This window comes from Callorhinus ursinus, unplaced genomic scaffold (genome assembly GCF_003265705.2).
Source record: "Callorhinus ursinus isolate GAN/ISIS: 27379988/994484 unplaced genomic scaffold, GSC_fseal_2.0 scaffold118, whole genome shotgun sequence".
NCBI lineage: Eukaryota > Metazoa > Chordata > Mammalia > Carnivora > Otariidae > Callorhinus > Callorhinus ursinus.
Window position 1 is genome coordinate 162,211 of NW_027397180.1, and position 18,703 is coordinate 180,913.

Genomic DNA, 18,703 nt, shown 5'->3' on the forward strand with positions numbered 1-18,703 from the left:
AGAACAATGGATCCAGTGGTCAGAAGGAGGCCCAGGACCAGGGCCCAGATGTTCAGGCACTTGGCGGTGGAGGCATAAGTCTGGGCCCCAGCCAGGTCACCCACCATCTTCCGGTCCCTGGACTGGGGAGAAGAGATGGAGTGTGCGATCAGGCCCAGGTCCTGGTGAGAGCCAGGGACTCAGGTGGCCCCCTGGCTGGTCCCTGCCCAGGGCAGTCTCCACCTGCCCTTCACCCTCCCCATTCCCTGGAGCCTGAGCAGGACCGGGCCCCGTGGACCCTTCCCTCCTGGGGCCTGGATCTCCTTCCTCAGCCTCTCAGGAGACCCCAGGCCTTGTCCTCCCTCTGCTTTGGCCCCTTCACTGGCCTCACACCCCATCAGGGATGAGCAGCCTTGGAGTACGTTTTGATTCTTTTGGACCAGACTTGAGGTCTGAATCCAAAGTGTGTGGAGGATATAATTTCCCTAATTAGGCTGGGAAGGAGAACTTCTTGGAGATGGTGGGGACATAGGCTGACCCTGCCATTCCCATGCAGCCTCACCCTGTGCTCTCCCTGGGAATGGTCACACACACACACACACACCCCGCACGTGCCCTGTGGGCTGGCGGACCTCCGCGGGCTCACTGCACCTTCTGGGAGAGTCCCTCCCCACACCCCCTCACCTTCACGGAGTAGGCGAAGGCCACGAAGCCCAGGCAGCACCAGTTCATGAAGATGGTGTTGAACAGGGACCAGACGATGTGGTCGCGCACGGCTGTCTCACTACGGATGTTGATCACAGTGGTCGTCACGGGAGCTGAGCCTTAGGGGGCCCCCATTACAGGACCCCAGGGCTCCTGCTGGACCATGTTTAAGTTTAGGGGATGTGTTTGTGCTCACCAGGGAAGAAGGGCCAGGAAGCGCAATTAGGTTGCCAGAGTTTTGACCATTTGCAGGGTGAGCCCCGGATGTAGGAGGTGGCCCCAGGTAGAGCTCAGCCCCAAATCAGGGTCCCCTCTCCCCATGTCAGCTTCCTTCTGCTTTCTCCGGAACTTCTCTTTCCTCGTGCTTTGTAACTGGGTGACTTGGCTGGCTCCAAGAGGTGGACCACCCATGAGTGTCAGGTTCTGGGTGTTTTGTGCTCACAGGTCAGGATCCAGCAGTCTGTGTTGCCTGTCCCGGGGGAGCCTCCAGCATCTCTCAAGGGTCCCCGGTAGTGAGAACGGGGGCGCTCCGTGACGGGAGGAGCCGGCTGTGGTGGGAGGCAGGAGGCTCCAGGCCGTGGGGCAGCAGCTGGGAGCGCAGGGCCGGCGTATCTGTGCACCCACACCTTTCCTCCTGCCCCAGATCAGGTCACATACAGCCAAGGATCTTTTAAGGTTTGTCAAGAGAAAGCACGCAGGGAGGAAGTCGGCTCTTGGAAAGGGCTTGCCCCACCCCAGGTCCTTCTGGAACTTACAATCTTTCCTTTTCCACCCCAATCCACCCCCACGGAAAGATGGCATCATCAGAGCAAGACAAATGTTTCACCTGAGGTAAAGCAGGCCCTGTGTTGGAGCTGCCGTGACGGTTGTGCCCGCCCCTTCACACACCAGAAAGAATGCCAGTGGAGGCCTGGCTCCTTCTCCGATCCTTGGGCAATGTCGCATCCCTCCAGTCCCTCCTGCTCTGCTCTTGTGGCCCCAGATCAGGGTCTGTCCCCCATCTCCCCTGGAGTTTCCAAGGCGCCCAGTGCCTCCTCCCTGTCCTGGTGTGCGTCCATATACCTGGTGACCCTGTTCTCCTCACTGCCTCATCCAGTGGTCCTCCTGGTTGGCCCCCACTCCTTCGAGGGCCCCAGGCTGGCTGTGTCCATGGCCTGACTGTGGCCACGAGTGAGTTCCAATGGAAAAGTGCAGTAAGTATAGAACACCCAACATTTTAAAGGGTTGATGAGAAAAAATTTTTGATAAGATATAATACATTTCATTGATAATATTTTTTACTGATTATATGTTGAGATATTTTGGGGATTTATTGGCTCAAATAAAATAGATCATTAAAATAAATCTTACTCATTTCCATTTGCTTTTTTGAATGTGGTTATGAAATATTTAAAAATTGGGTTTGTGGGAAATAAATTCAAAATGGATGAAAGATCTAAATGTGAGACAGGAACTATCAAAATCCTAGAGGAGAACATAGGCAGCAGCCTCTGTGACCTCAGCCACAGCAACTTCTTACTAGACATGTCACTGGAGGCAAAAATGAACTATTGATAAAAAGCTCAGCCATCAAAAAGAATGAAATCTTGCCATTTGCAACTACATGAATGGAGCTAGAAAGTATAATTCTAAGCAAAATAAGTCAAAGATAAATAACACAATTTCACTCAGATGTGGAATTTAAGAAACAAAACAAATGAGCAAAGGGAAAAAAAATAGAGAGAGAGACAAACCCAGAAACACTCTTACTTAACTCTAGAGAACACACTGATGGTCACCAGAGGGGAGGTGGGCAGGGGGATGGGGGAAACAGGTGAAGGGAATCAGGGAGGGCACTTGTCATGATGAGCACCGGGTGATGTATGGAAGTGTTGAATCGTACACCTGAAACTAATATTACACTGTATGTTAACTAATTGGAATTTAAATAAAAACTAAAAAATAAAATAATAAAATAAAATTGGGTTTGTGCCCTACACTCTACTGAAGTCACAGCCTGGATGATCTGTAGGCAGCAGCAGATGTGGTCCCATCCATGTGCAGCATCAGAAACCTGGCAAGGTGGCATCAAGCCAGGTATCAAGAGGATGGTGTCTTGGGGAGACCCACCCTTACCCGTCCCCATACGTCTTGGCCCATTCACAAATGGGGCAGGGTCTCCCTCTGAGTCTGCTTGCTGGCCCTGCTTGGTCTCAGCCCGTGGGCAGCAGGGGTCACACAGTTGCCCCATCTGTCCTCTAGCCCCAGCAGCTCTTTGTCAGATTGCCTTGGAAGGCTGCTTACAACAAAACATGCTCTTTCTATTTAAAGTCTTAGGAGTTTTGCAAGACTTTCTTTTTCTTTTTCTTTTTTTATATATTTTACTTATTTATTTGATGGAGAGAGATAGCAAGAGAGGGAACAAAGTATAGGGAGCTGGAGAGGGAGAAGCAGGCTCCCCCCAGGACACTGGGATCACGACCTGAGCCGAAGGCAGTCGCTTAACCAACTGAGCCACCCAGGTGCCTCCAGGGTTCCCCTTTCTCCACATCCTTGCCAACATCTGTGTTTCCTGACTTGTTAATTTTAGCCATTCTGACAGGCGGGCGATGGTATCTCATTGTGATTTGTATTTCCTATTCTGAGGATGTGGAGCATTATTTCATGTGTCTGTTGGCCATTTGTATGTCAAGAAGTGCCTTCTGAAGCTGCAGTTGGACAGTACACTGCAGGAACAGCTGGAGAGCCAGAGCTTAGAGACGAGGCCCGGATGACCACAGAAAATTGGGACAGACGTGAGAGAAGACCTGGAGCCCAGGGCAGAGGGTGGAAAGTGTTCTTCATGAGTTGCAGGGGGAGGCTCCGTTCTCTTGCACAACTACCCGCCCAGCACTGAAGCCTGGAGGTGCTGGAGTACCATCCTCTAAGAGCACCCCTCTCTCTTCCATAAACCTGCCAGCTGCCTGGAACTCCATGGACTTGACTCTTCGGTAATCATCCGTGTTGCTGGCCAAGACGCGGGCTTTCTTGGCAGCACACAGTGTTAGTGTGCACCTCCCTGAAGCTAGTCCTGACCTGGATTCGCTGCTGCTCGACAGGGTTACAAGTGAAGGGCGTCTCTTCCAGGCAAGGGAGACCTTGTGATTCACCACCTTCCCTGGGATGCGCACGGAAGCACATGTTGGGGAGCCCCGCCCTAGGTCCCCGAGGGTAGCACTTGGACTGCACTGCCGGTGCAGACCCACATTTGAGTGGTAGCATGAGCAAGAAACAAGGCTTTCTTTGAAGTCCCTGAGATTTGGAGTTGTTTGTTACCACAGCTCAATCTCACTCACCCTGAATGATACAGGGAAGGACTGCCATCATTTAAGACTTTGAAAGTATGGCATTGGCCTCCAGCTAGGTTGTAGGTGACAAACTATTCTTGGGGGCTAGAAAGAGTGACCCATGTAAAGTAGTGTGATGGTAAATTCTCTATGCACCTTGACTGGGCCACAGGGCCCGGATGTCAAACATTGTCCTGGATGTGTCCTGAGGGTGTTTCTGGGTGCAATTAACATGTCAATCGGTGGACTGAGTGAAGCAGGGTGGCCTCCCCAGTGTCAGGGGGCCTCGTCCAATCTGTTGGAGGTCTGAATAGAACACAAAGGTGGAGAAAGGGAGAATTCACTCTGCCCACCTGTCTTTGAGCTGGGATGTTGGTCTTCTCCTGCCTTGGGACTCAGACTAAGGCCGGAGGACACCCCTGAGCCTCCACAACATGTGAGCCAACTCCTTGTACTCTGTTTCTTTCTGTGTGTATGTCCATTGATTCTATTTCTCTGGGGAATCCAGACTAGTACAAGCAGTGAGGAAACCCGTGGTGAAACACCCACCCTGTGATATCTGGAGGAAGGACTGCAATATAATGATTTATAAGAAACAGGTATTTGGTCATCAGATGACCAAATATGTTTCTCAGACATATCTGGTCTTCATCCACAGCTCCTGAGAACTCTTAAAGGTGACCCAGGGTCTCATTATAGTGAAGGTGACTCCTGGACCCACCCAAGGGTGTCCAGGAGGACCAACTGTGGGATTGGAGGGCTGGAACTTCCAACCATCCCCAGAGGTTGTATCAGCCAATGGCCAATGACTTAGTCAATTACGACTATATAATGAAGCTTCCATAAAAACCCAAGAGGACAAGTTTTCTGGTCCTTTTACTTTTCAGAGATCTTCCATGTTCGAGGGACCAGAACACTCCCATGTGTGACCAAGCTCCATGAGTGCAGAGACTCCATTGTGTGAGATCTTGCCCTACATATCTCTTCATCTGGCTGTTGATTCATGTCCTTTGTTACATCATGTAACACACTGGTAACCCTAAGGAAGTGTTTCCCTGAGTTCTGTAAGTTGCTCTAGTAAATTAGAAGAACCTGAGGAGAGGGTTGGAGCCTCCAATCTGTAGTGGTCCATTAGAATCCCTGGTGACAGCCAGGCTTGTGATGGCATCTGAGGTGGGGGTGGGGACTGTCTTACAGGACTGAGCCCTCCACCTGTGGGATCTGACACTATCTCTGGGTAGATGGTGTTGGAACCCAGCTGGCATCCAAGAATTGCTGGGTGCTGCGGGCGGGGCTACACATTGGGATTGGGTCCAGGAACCCTAAAAGACAGACCAAGAACCTAATAAATGTGTAGCCCTAGGATAAGACATGGGCAAACATTTGTTGTGTGTCATGAACCTGAACCTGTCAAGCCTGGCACCTGCATTTCAGTCAGGGTTCAGGGGCTGAGGGTGAGAAAGCGAAAGAGACAGAGCATGACTGAGCACCATGGAAAAAGGGAGCGAAAGGTGGGACTATTGGCACATGGATCGGACTAAAATTAAATCAAATGTGGTTGGGTTTTTGTTTTTTTTTTAAGATTTTATTTATTTATTTGACAGAGAGAGACACAGCGAGAGAGGGAACACAAGCAGGGGGAGTGGGAGATGCAGAGGCAGGCTTCCCGCCGCCGAGCAGGGAGCCCAATGCCGGGCTCGATCGCAGGACCCTGGGATCGTGACCTGAGCCGAGGGCAGACGCTTAACGACTGAGCCACCCAGGTGCCCCGAAATCAAATGTTTTAAAGTTGATTAAACACGTGAAGGATTTGCACTGCCCCAAAGAAACTGTGGCCCCAGTTCTCTGTGGGAGAGACAGGTAGGGAACGCTTCTGCGAGAGTGAGGGTGAGGGGCATGGGAGCCCCAGCCAGGGCCTGGGAGCAGCTGAGGGCCACTGGGATGTCCCCTCCTGGGAGCACACTCCAGGTCCAGGCTGGGAATGTGCCCATCTGGGGCCCAGAGTTCTCACCACAGCCACCTGGTGGGATTTCAGCATTGCTACAGAGCCAGGAGGGCTGAAGTCTGCCCTGGTCCCCCCTCCAAGTCAGTGCTGTCCCCAACACCTGTCCCTGCTCCCCAGTTGAGAGCTGCAGGTGTGGGGGCCCCTGATCCAAGTTCTCCCACTTGAGAGGAGACACATCTGGGCTGGAAACAAGGACTTCGCATCTCTCTTGATCTTCCTGTGACTGGAGACTAGGGGATGGTGCCCCTTGGGAAGGGGCTGTATTTTACATGCAAGAAGGAGAGGCTGTCTGAATGTGGGAGTCTTTAATTCTGTTCACCCAATGCCTCCAGCTCTCCTGGGCTGGGGTGGGATTGCATCTCCCCCATCCCCGGGAATGCAGGCACCCAGAGGCTGGGACTCCCCGGGTCCCTGCATGACTGTGGGGAGCAGAGTCCCCTCCACAGACTCTGCAAGAGTGCAGCAAGGGCGGGACAGAGGTATTTGAGGATTCTGTGTTGCACAGCCTCATCCAGCCCACCCTAACTGATGCACCTGCCCTGTGGCAGTAGTCCGAAATCTGCAGGCCCTCAGCTTCTCTCCCGCTCCTTGGAGTTTTAGCCTTGGTCTCACATGTTCCCCAGATCTTTTCTGGGCAGAATTTGGGGGCTTCAGAAACACAAGTCCTTCTCAGCACTTCTGCTGGTCGTTGACTGAGATATTCAGAGCCTGGGCTGTTGGGCACATACAGTTTACCTTTCCTTATTGTGACATTTAGCAAATATTCAGCAAAGTGCATGAAAGTATGCCTAATGAGTTGTTAGAATGCAGATATTCTATGAAACTACCACCCAAGTGAAAAACAGTGCATTGTTGATGGCCCAGGAGGCACCTGCCAACCCCTTCCAGTAACCACCCCTCCCTTCCCAGGAAGGCCACCGCTCTCTGGACTTCTATGGGGAGCCCATCCTTGCTCTTCATCCAAGTTTTAACCCCCAAGTGTGGGTTACACTAAACCTAAGTGAATGAGCTCTCGTTTAGCTGAAGCTCTTTTTCCCTCTAACAAGGCACTACCAGGAAGACATGTCTATCTTAATTAAACCAACAAACTTAACTTAGTTCAAATACCGAATTACATTCCACCTGGATCCTCCCCGTTGTCAGTTTTTACCTGAGGCGCTGGTGGGGAAATCTGGAGTGGGTGGTGTTAGGTCCAGGGGGTGCTCTTCTTGCTCCTTGACAGCGAAGGGAGAAGGGGCCATGGTGCCTGAGACACCGGATGGTCTAGAAGTCAGTTATGCCGCCCGCACTCAAGGTGGTGCGGATACAGGAGAAGGGGGAGGGGGAGCCAGAAGAGGCAAAGTGCTGCCAGAGGCAGAGAAAGGGTTCCTGGTTTAGAGCTCATCAGCTCCAACAGAAGTGCAGACACCATGTTTTCCCACCAACAAGGGGGGAGGGGTTAGGCAGTCCATGTCGGGCCAGAGAAGATGGGAAATTTCCCCGAAACAAAGGGAGCTTTGGCAGCTGCTTGGGAATATTCCTTAAAGTCCCCATTCCAAGGTAGACTAACCACAGTTGGCTCCAGTTATAGCCATTAACCTGGGAAATCAGTGAGGGATGATGTGGGAAAGACGTTATTGGGGTTCGAAGTCAACAGCCAAGAAAGACCCATGGGCAGAAGGAGCTGCACCAGGGTCATGATAAGTGGCCCATTATATACTTTCAAGTTGGGACGGGGTTAGGGAAAGCATAAGTCACTAAGGAATTTTGGAAGCAAGGTTTTCAGGACCTTGAGGGGGTTAGCTATTGTTGGGAAAAGGTCATTTATTACCATCTAATAAAACCTTAGTCATGAGACCCTTCAGATGTATATCAGTGGGCCATATGCTTGGGGGATGATTACCAACATGTATCTTGGGGGGGGTTTAAAGATAAAGGAAGTTTCCAAAGGAATTTTTATATGTTAAGGTAGACTTACAGGGTCCTGGGGTGGGGGTGGGGGGCTCTGGCTAGGATTGCCTTTTGCCCTTAGCAAAGTATCAACATTAAGGCAGTTGAGTCCCTAGAGGAAGGTCACTATGCCTGTTTCAAGGACTTGTCAGTGGGCTCTAGGTAGTAAGGAAATTTAATAATTTTTCTTCTGCCTTTGTTTTCCACATCAAGGGAGAAGCCCCCATGTCTGTTAGGAGGAACAGAGAGAAAGAGTCAGCATCTCCCTGCTATGGAGGGCCTGTGTTACCTCCAGCAGCCTTGGTTTATTTGGAGGAGGCCTATTCAGATAATTATCATCCAATATGTCATGAGGGGGTTTACTAGCATACACATTCGGGCAATCACATTCTGCAAGAGGCCCTTAGGTTGGGGTCCTAGTAGAGCAATGAAGGCCTAGGTATGAGCAATGAAGGTACCCCAGGTCCATTTGCCCTGTTTCCTGCAGGAGAGATCTAACTTGATGGATTGCCCTGAAGCCATGCCCTGTCACAGGAGCTCAGTCCTTTCCTAAATTTTGCAATCCAAATTGTTTCCAGTGGGTTAAAGGGCATCCCAAGGGAGAGAAGCTCCCCTCCCATGCTAGAGAGGGTGCTACAGAGGGTCCATTATCAAAGAAAATCCCCTCCTGACTCCCAGGTGGCATCCCACACGCAGGATACATCAGAGGTTCCTGGTGTCAAAGCGACCCAAAGCGCCCCTTAGCAAAGTCGCTATGATCACCGCCACCATTAGGGGCCCCTGTAGGAGGAAGTCCTGCCCTCCCCCACTTCCCTATTTCATTCTAGACTACATGGGTGCTGGTGAACAGACTAAAATACCTTGCCTTGCTAGAGGGAAAAACCATCTTAACTTGACAAAGACAAGGCCTCTGGTATCTTGTAGGTCCTCTTTAGCAAGGAAAGTTCTTTTGAAAACCTCCCTTTTCCTTACCTCCCCCAACCCCATGTATATAATCAGCCACCCCTTACAACCCCAGCTCTTTCTGCCCACGGGCCTGTCCCTGTGCTTTAATAAAACCACCCTTTTGCAACAAAGATGTTTCAAGAATTCTTTCCTGGCCGTTAGTTCTGGACCTCACCCCACCCAACCTCACCTACCTTCAAAACTACATCACTCTCACTCCTGAGAGCTTTTTCTGTATCCTTGTTTAGTAAAACTCTATCGCTTTACTCACTCTCCGTTGTCCTCGAGATTCATTCTTCGACTCCGTGAGACAAGAACCTTGCTCTCCTGCTTCACTATGATGTGTTGAGGAGTGGCTTCATTCCTATTTATTCTAGAAGAGATTTCTGGCTTTCTTAAATCTGGGGTTGAATGTCTTTCAACTGTTTTGCAAAGTTCTCACCCATTAAGTACTCAAACACGGATCTTCCCCCGTTTTCCATCCTTCTTTCCTAGAACTCCAACGAACACACATGGGAAGCTCTCTGCCCTCAGTATCTCCTACACCCCAGTCGTGTTTCCCACACATTGTGTCTGTGCTCCCAACTGGATGGTCTCTTTCTGTCTTCATGAGGCAAGGCCTTGGAACTTACTGCGTTCACCCCAACAAGTTCCCAGGGACTCGCATGGCTCGAGCACAGCAAACCCACCCACTGAGTTCTTAATAGTATTTTACTGCAATTTGCAGTTCTAGAACTTCTAGTTCGTTCCTTTCCAGATTTGCAATGTCACTTTCTATGGTTTTCCATGCCATGCTAACATGCTTAAGTTTACGTGCTTTTGTCTCCAAGAGCTTAGTGAACACAGCTGGTCTACCATCTGGGAAGTCCAGTGCCCAGTGTTCCTGTTGGCTTCTTCCTGCCGACCCTCTGCCATGTTTTCTTGTCTCTTTGGGTGCTCTGCACAGCTAATTTCAAGCCTGGGATGATATTTCCCCCCAGAGAGGGTCCTGATGACCCTTTGAAAACACCTGAAATTACCTAAATCCAATTTCAGACATTGTAATTTCTCATTTCTGGATCTTTTTTTTTTTAATTATTTATTTGAGAGAGAGAGCACGAGTGGGAGGAGGAACAGAGGAAGAGGGAGAGAGAGAATCTCAAGCAGACTCCCCACTGAGCAAGGAGCCTGACATGGGGCTCGATCTCACAACACGGAGATCATGACCTGAGCCAAAATCAAGAGTCAGACGCTTAACCGACTGAGCTTCCCAGCTCCCCCTGGATCTTTTCTTAAATTGCATCTCCTGCTGAATCTCTTTTACTCCATATTTACTGTGATAATTCTATCAGGAGTTTTTTCTGTCATATTTTTCATATTTACTATTTACTTTTTTGGTTTTTTTCCCTTTTTGTTGATTTTCATGGGATGAATCATTTTTTATTTTGTAACTTTGATAAAAAGTTATATTCATGTCTTTATTCACAAATATTTACTAGCACCTACGTTGTGCCCAGAATTGCTGTGAGCAGTGGACACCCAGCAAGGGCCGGGCCCAGTCTGCGATGGGTGTTCTCCAGGCTCGTTCACCAGGGCCCGTTGCCTGCACTGAGCACACGTCGAGGTCCAGCATTGCTCACTCCCGTGTCCCCACTGTTCTCTCCTTCCCAGGGGCATTGCTCGGAATTTTATTTGGGGTTTATGTGGCTGACTCTCCTTCACTTTGACCTTTTGCTCTCACGTTTCTGTTGGTGGCTGTTTGTCCCTAACACAGACTTTGCAAAGGCATTTGGTCCTCTTGCTTCTATGAGGGCTCACAACTCCTGCATTTTTCTTCTCTTTCAGTTCCTCCTCCAAGAAAGCTTTCAATGCAGGTGTTCTGTGGATTTCTGGGAATATCTTTATTATGCTATTATAGTGGAATGACAATTTGGCTGAGTGTTAAATTCTAGATTTGTTTCTTTCAGTTCTTTAAATAACACCTTATATGGGGCGCCTGGGTGGCTCAGTCGGTTAAGCCTCTGCCTTCGGCTCAGGTCATGATCCCAGGGTCCTGGGATCAAGTCCCACATCAGGCTCCCTGCTCAGTGGGAAGTCTGCTCCTCCCTCTCCCTCTGCTGCTCCCCCTGCTTGCGCTCAATTGCTCTCTTTCTCACTCTCTCTGTCAAATCAAAAAATAAAATAAAATAACAGCTTATAGTCTCCTTATATGATTTGCTGAGAAATCTGGTATCAGTGGCTCTTGTTCCCTTATAAGTGATCTGTTCTTTTTCTCTGTGGAAATTTCTCTTTCTGGAAACTTTGCTTTTGATGCAGGCAGGTTGGGTCCGAGGACCCAGATGGGGGCCTCACAGGACCAGCCAAGAGGGTCTTTGGCTTGGTGCAGGACGGAAATCGAATGTGAGCCGAGAGGAAGTGAGAGCGGAGTTTGTTGAAGACTGAGAATATGTAGAGAGGACAGAGCGCCCAGGAGACTCTGAAATGACAGGAGAATGAGTCTCGTCTTTGCTTGGGGTCTCGGTTTTTATTGAGGATGGTGGTCTGGTGCACATGTCCCTTCAGGCATCTGGGAACTGGTCAGAACAAGGACAAGGGCTCAGGTGTCCCCCTTAAATCGCTATGCCCTTGAGCCAGGGGCTTGGAGTCAAGGTGTGTGGAGTCGGTGGTCTTGGAGAACATTCATGAGGACCGCGCCTGGTCACTCCTTAGATGTTATCTGTTGTGCTGGAAGTCTCCAAAAAAATCACTAACTCCTTGACCTTTACAAGGAGGACATACGTTACCTGTGCAAGAAGGCAGGTGTACCACGAGGGTGCAGGTCCTAGCAAGAATAGAAGAGGGGAAAGAAGCGAAAAAAGAAGTTTTCCATGGGGCCCCTTCAGTTTCCCTGTCCCAAACATGTCTTTTGAACAACAAACATCGAATTTAATGCAGGCATACAACTTTTTCTCTCCTTATGCTTATTAGTCAATAAATGCATATTACCTCTGTTACAAAATTTGTCAGCAGGAAAAATAACTTGGTGTGATGAAATTTTCATAGGTAAGCTAGATATAATTGTTGAGGAGAACAAGTGAATTAAATAGATGTAAGTGGGATAAAAGTTTTTAGGTGAATTTTTAAATCATTTTCCCAAATCTTTTTGGTAACCTAAAACCTTAAAGTTTTGCTAAGTTAAATGATGGATAGTCACTGAATATCTAAATCATTTCCAAATAAAATAAAATACTGAAACATTACTTACTGAATATAGACTTACCCATTTTTGGGTCCAATATTCCAGAGAAGCTGAAGCTATTGATTGGGGCCGTGAGTGAGCGTGAGTGACACTGGAAATGGCAGGGAAAGGAGAGGCTACTGTGAAATGTGTCCAAAAACTCACCAATCTACAGACGCCTAGTGTCTCAGTTGCTTATTCCCAGTTTTCACTAGAAATTAGGGTTTTTAAGGATTAAACATTCTAATTAACATCTAATTAAAACTGCTAGAAATAAGGGAAATATCTCCATATGCAAGGAAAATAGGATGTGTATTTTTGTTAAAAAAGGCATTAGGAATGGAAATATACTTTGTGGAGGGAAATGAAAGTAATTTTGTCTTCAAGTAAAGCTGGTTACTTCAGAAAGGGAAAGAGAACAGGGAACAAACTAAAATAGAAAGTTGTAGAAGGTCTGTGGAAAAGGAATTTTGTGGGAGGAATTTTATGTGTGATGAGCTGGAAGAGACTGAATGAATTTGTCCTCAGGGTTTGAAAAATAAGCTTCGACATCAGTAGTGTACGTACATAAAACTGGGACCTCATTTTCTTCCTTCTGCTAAAAGGACATTGGTCTTCTCTTGGGGAGAGATTGTGTTTCCTTTATTTTTCCAAATTATCTGCCCAGAAAACAAGGATTCTATGTTTTGCCAAAATAATTTCCCATGTCTGTCAGGCCTTTGCTTGCTAAAGGAAACCTAGTCCTCTCGATATTAAGAGTTAAGTTTTGCTAAGAACTACGTACCCTTCTGTGCTTGCCTGTGAAGCCTTTGTCACTTTGGTTAAAGAGATAACCAAATATTGTTTCACGGCGATCTGTGATCCTATTTGACTAAGTATTTGAAAATCTTTTGATCTTTTTGACAAACTTTCCAAAATTCAAATTCCAGGTAAAGATTTTTTTTATTTATTTGAGAGAGAGCGAGAGTACATGAGAGGGGAAGGGTCAGAGGGAGAAGCAGACTCCCCACCGAGCAGGGAGCCCGATGCGGGACTCGATCCCGGGACTCCAGGATCATGACCTGAGCCGAAGGCAGTCGCTTAACCAACTGAGCGACCCAGGCGCCCCCAGGTAAAGTCTTTTTGAACTTGAATTAACTTGAGTTTTACAGAGAGTCCCTGCAATATCTTTAGATTTGTTCTCTCTCCTTATATAAAGGAGATTTTAAAGTAATTTGGCTTATTTGATATGTTAAATTACACGGGAAGTGTTGTCAAATAAGAAACAATACTAAGCCTTCTTTACCTTATGTCTGTATGGGTATACGTTATACATGTTCCAGAAATTATGTGCGTTTGTGAATTATGTCACAGAAACAAGCAAACCTTCTTGTCAACTCCGTCACAGTGAGTTCTCATCAGACGTATGATGATGGGTGTTGAAGCCTTTTGTCATCTATAGGCCACTACTGTGATGCTTTTGCAAATCGCTTCATCTGGAGAGAAACTCACGGAACAGGCTCTAGAGTATAGGCCTCTGAGGACTCCAGAATTACACCACTGAACTGGATTAAAGGACACTTTCTCTCAAGCTCTCTATGACCTACAGCAATTTAGTAAAATCTTTGTGAAATATAAAACAATTACTTTTTCTCCCTACTGGATCCCTCCAGAATTCAGAGACTCTTGAGAACTTTTTTTCTGGTGGCAATACACTCACTTAGTTGCATTCCTGCAACAACAGTCTGTCGTCCTTGTAGGTGGGCCACTGGCTCCATGGCTAAGGTCCTACTGGACAGGGTCATTCCTACCTGCCCCCCCAACCTTTGAACTTCATGTTTCCTGGGGAAGGTACTCCGCTGGTCAGGTACTTTGACCATCAGTCTAAGAACACTTGCACTGTGCGTACCACCCTCAATCCTCACAGCTATTCAAACACACTAGTATGCCACCATTTAGACTCAACTGGCAAAGTTCATAGAGGGCCTCCAAATACCCCGGCCCAAGGCACTGTCACTAGTCTGGAATCTCAGGTTTATCCCTTTTGGAGCTCAAAGACTCACCCTTTGAGATACCACAGGATATGCAGTGCACCTGGTTCCTACTTCTTCTGACCCATAGCTAAGAAAGGGAGACATACTTTAATATTGCACAGACCTAACTGCTTCTATTAGAAATAACCATGCTTTGGAGTGCCTGGGTGGCTCAGTCGGTTAAGTGTCCAACTCTTGATTTCGGCTCAGGTCATGATCTCAGGGTCGTGAGGTCGAGCCCCATGTCGGGCTCTGTGCTCAGTGTGAACTCTGCTTGAGATTCTCTGCCTTTCTCTCTCCCTTTGTCCCTCCCCCTGCTCACACCCAGGCATGCACTCTCTCTCTCTAAAATAAATAAATAAAATCTAAAAAGAAAGAAAGAAAAGAAAAAGGAAAAAGAAATAACCGTGCTTTGAGAAGCCATCTTTTTACAGAGATAAAGACCTTAAGCATCACATCTTGCAACCCAGAGATCCTATCTACAGGAAAAGATGCCTCCTCTAAGACTCTCTCCACCCTCACTGGAAAGGCCCCTCCCAGGTGCTGTTAGCCAACCCTGTGCTGCCAACAGGACTACAGGGAATAGACCCTCAGGCTCCCACAAAGCCTCTGAAGAAAGCACCCAGGGCTGACCGGCCCTGCACGCCATCTGATGACCCGGAAGTCAAGACTCCCTAGAACTGAAGCAGAGGGCACCTGACGGGACAGTTTTCCCCAGATGACCCAGCCAGGCCCCCGCGCCCTTTCTTGCTTCAGCCCCTTATCTTACTTTCTCTCTCTTTTTCTTGAGAAGACAGTGCTCCTACCCTCATTTCCCAATCTATTGCAAAAACGGAAAACCTTTCTTACTGTTGGTTCTGTCACCAGAAACTCCAATCTGTTCACAGTGTCCGAGACCTCTTGGTCTTACCTGCAACTAATTTTTCTTTAGTTCCAAAGGCGCCTGCTGATGATCCCTGTAAGCGCATGGATGTTACCTACAGGCCAGGCCATGCCCAGGTATTCCCACACCTTGCTCCAGCTTTTCCCCAATCATACCAGTGCTGCTCAGCCAACTCCCCCCATGTTTGCCAAGCCAGTCTTCACTCTCCCACGTTCTCCCCTTATCTAAATGCGATCTCTCTCCCCATGCGCAAGAGAAATACAAGTGAGTTTACACCTCTTTGCAAGGTTTTTAGAAAAGACCCCTTTAGGAAGAGATGGCCTCACAGAGTGTCATCCAGACTCCTCTGTCCCAGACTTCTCTGACTGATAGGATCAATCAGGAAATTGTGGCTAATGAATGTATCAATAACCAAATCATAGCTGGAGTCCTCTACGATCCATCTGGATTTGCTTTTGTTTGCAGTGGATGGCATTTCCCAGGGGCATATGAATATTTAGATAGCTGGCGAGTCAGAGGTCAATACTTACTGTGACACTTCACTGTCCCTGTTAGCAGCCATAACACACCAGAAGCTTCCCATGGGCTCACCCCACTGAGCCTCCATTACTGCCTCCCGATAGAGGCACACCTGACTCTGGGTTTGCCTCCCGAGGGAGCGTGTTTTTTCCAGGGTTGGAGTAAGTGCTGAGCAATGCATGATCAGAAATGTCTCCCAGACATGAGGAGACTTGGCCGGCTCCACAGCCAGAGCCGTGGCAGGCCGGCAAACACCAGGGGACCCACTGGCCCGAGTGGTTTGGGACGGCTGCACAGCCTTGATTATCTACTTGCTGAACAAGGAGGTGTTTGTGTGATGGCACATGGCCTCTGGAGAAGTAAAAGTTCACTTACACAAGATCAGGGAAGGAGCACACTTGTACAACTCCCCCAATACCCCATCTGTTTCGCTGCCTACCTTCAGGTCGAGGCTCCTCCTTTAGAGCCATTGCCCGAAGTGGAGTTGTATGACTTTTAATTCTGCTTTGCATAATTGTTTTTGAACTTTGTTAAACCTCTGCAAACAGACCCTAACAGCACTCTTGCAGGTCTTAGGGGCTGAGGGGCTTCAAGCTCATGTGCTCCTTCTTGCTGACCTAAGTCCTTGGTCCGTAGCAGAACTAACCTACTCTCCTTGAGATTTGCAGACCACTGGCCTCACGGAGTGAAGGACCAGATGCTCCCAGAAGATGAGGCCTGACCCCTCTGAATACAGCTGTCACAGATGCCAGCAAGTCTGTTCAGGGTCACACCCACATCCGACTGCGGCCCGGGTACCTGCTCCTCCTGTGTGCAGCCCCCCCACCTCCCCGTGCCTTCACCTGGTCAGGGAAGAGGGTCTTTGGGACTTGAGTTCACCCTTTTTCCAGGTTACCAGCTTCTAGAATAAAAGAACCCTTCCTTTCCCCCATCACTTCTCTCTCGAGTGTTGATTTTGGAGCCGCAAGCCACTGACCCTGACTGAGCTGGGAACCAGTTCTCTGTCCGGTAGCAGGTGATGCTGTCTCAGCTCTTGGACACAATCTCTACAGACTGTAGGTGTAAGTGCCTGAGGGTTCTCCCTCCTACCCCCCCTCGTTACTCAAAGGTGGCCCTGAAGTCTGATCTGTGCACTCTCCCTCTGACCCGGGACGAGCCGATCAGGAGAGACCCTACCCAGCACAGAGGGACAAACCCACGCAACGCCGATCAGCAGTGCCTTCAGGAAAGATCTTGATCAAAACGGGGAAATGTGGAAATAAATGAAAGAAACCTCACTTAAAATGGAGTCAGGCGGCGCCTGGGGGGCTCAGTTGTTATGCGTCTACCTTTGGCTCAGGCCATGATCCTAGAGTCCTGGGATCAGCCCTGCTCAGTGGGGAGCCTGCTTCTCCCTCTCCCTCTGCCACTCCCCCAGTTGTGCTCCCTCTGTCAAATAAATAAATAAAATATTTTTAAAAATTTTTTTAATTTTTAAAAATAAAATAAAATGAAGTCAGGAAGGCCAGAAGGGGGAGCCTCATGCCCACCCCTTGATGCTGTGGCCCTGCATAATCATCCTGACAACACAGGTCATTTTTCACAGGGGGTTCACTTCTCGCCTTTTAGAAAAGGCAAGAAGATCTCTCTGCACCCAGCAACCACACGCGGACCACCACCCGTGGCTGGTGAGAAACCACCCGGCCCTGGACTCATGTTCTCCCTCAATAAGTGGCTCGCAACGGCCTTCCCTGATTTCCCCTGAAACCTGAAAGCAGCTGACCTTCCCTTCTCTGCTGTACCTGCCCGTGGCTCACCACAGCTAGCCTGCCCAGACCACAGTTACCAAATAAACTCATTCTGCTAGTAAAATAACTGGCTGTTTTATTTATTTATATATTTTTAAAGATTTTATTTATTTATTTGACAGAGAGAGACAGTGAGAGAGAGAACACAAGCAGGGGGAGCGGGAGAGGAAGAAGCAGGCTTCCCGTGGAGCAGGGAGCCCGATGTGGGGCTCCATCCCAGCGCCCCGGGATCATGACCTGAGCTGAAAGCAGACGTTTAACAACTGAGCCACCCACATGCCCCTAACTGGCCATTTTAAAGATTGACAGTCCCTTGCTCCTGCTCAGTGTTTGTCTCTTAATTATGTTAACCATGCTCCTTTCAGTGTTCTGGGTCCTTGGGACTCCCCCATTCAGTTTGGATGCTGTCAGCGAACTGGTTTTTCTCTTTAAGCCCCCTCCCACTTCGGGGTATGAGGACCTGCGGCTCCTCCAGCCCCTGCAGCCTCCATCCAAGCTACGGAGGCTGGTGGACAGCCTGGGGCACAGGCAGGTCCTTCCTGGCCTCTCCACACTGGAGAGTCAGGAGTACACAGTGAAGGTGCACATGTGAGTTGTGTCCTTCCACAGAGTCAGCTTTATTCAGTCATAAAGCAAGGTTAACACAATCATACAGCAGGCTCAGGTTTCCAAATTCAGTGACACTTTGCCACGTGAGTAACACGGCTTCTTACACAGCACACAGAGCAGAGCAGAAGACCTGTCACACCACAAACTAACACAGGAGGTGGGTAGTTAAGGAACCAAAAGCAAAGTCGGTCTGTGGGCGGCAGCCAAGACAAGGCCTCCGTCGGGGTCGGGGTCAGCTCACTCACTGCTGCTGATGTTCACACCGGGGACACGGAGAGAGAGCTCCGTTCCGAAATGGATCGGGCAGAGCCTCCGGCTGCAGCAGCCTTTCAGACGAGATCGGGCGCATTCAGAGTGGTATGGAAGTAGTCATAGAGGAGTCACGTCTGAAGAGGCTGACAGTTTGCTACAAAAACCCCCTCTGCTTCTGCTGAGTATCAGTTCCGGGGGGTTGTCTGCAGGCGCTGCAGTGAGCCCCCTAACTGCTTGCGGACACAGGCCCCTGCCTGACATGAGTGACTCCATCTGTCTCTCTACAAATAGTCTGTGCTGTTTCATCATCTGAACCAAACACGGGATTTCCTTCTCTGTCCCCTTTCTCCCTGGGATGTCCCCAGTCTCTGCTCCTGGAGAGCCCTGGGTTCTCCCCCCAAGAAGACCTCTGGGAAGTGGAGAGTGTTCCCTACATTGTGTGGGTGCAGGCCCGGTGACACGAAGACCCTACTCACCCCTGTGCCCTTTTATTTAAGATTTTATTTATTTATTTGACAGAGAGAGAGAGAGAGCACGAACCGGGGGAGCGGCAGAGGGCGAGGGAGAAGCAGACTCC

The 18,703-nt window shown here is 49.0% G+C and overlaps 1 protein-coding gene across 1 annotated transcript in view; it reads right to left on the minus strand.

The window, feature by feature from the left end:
* Positions 1-7,235, minus strand: part of LOC112815817 (interferon-induced transmembrane protein 1-like) — a 7,529-nt gene extending 294 nt beyond the window's left edge. Inside the window, exons 1-3 of the mRNA XM_073889810.1 lie at positions 7,145-7,235; positions 664-803; positions 75-122 (exon numbers count right to left, since the gene is read on the minus strand). Coding sequence (XP_073745911.1) covers positions 75-122; positions 664-803; positions 7,145-7,235 — 279 coding nt within the window. The remainder of the gene's footprint in view (positions 1-74; positions 123-663; positions 804-7,144) is intronic.
* Positions 7,236-18,703: the final 11,468 nt, after the last annotated feature.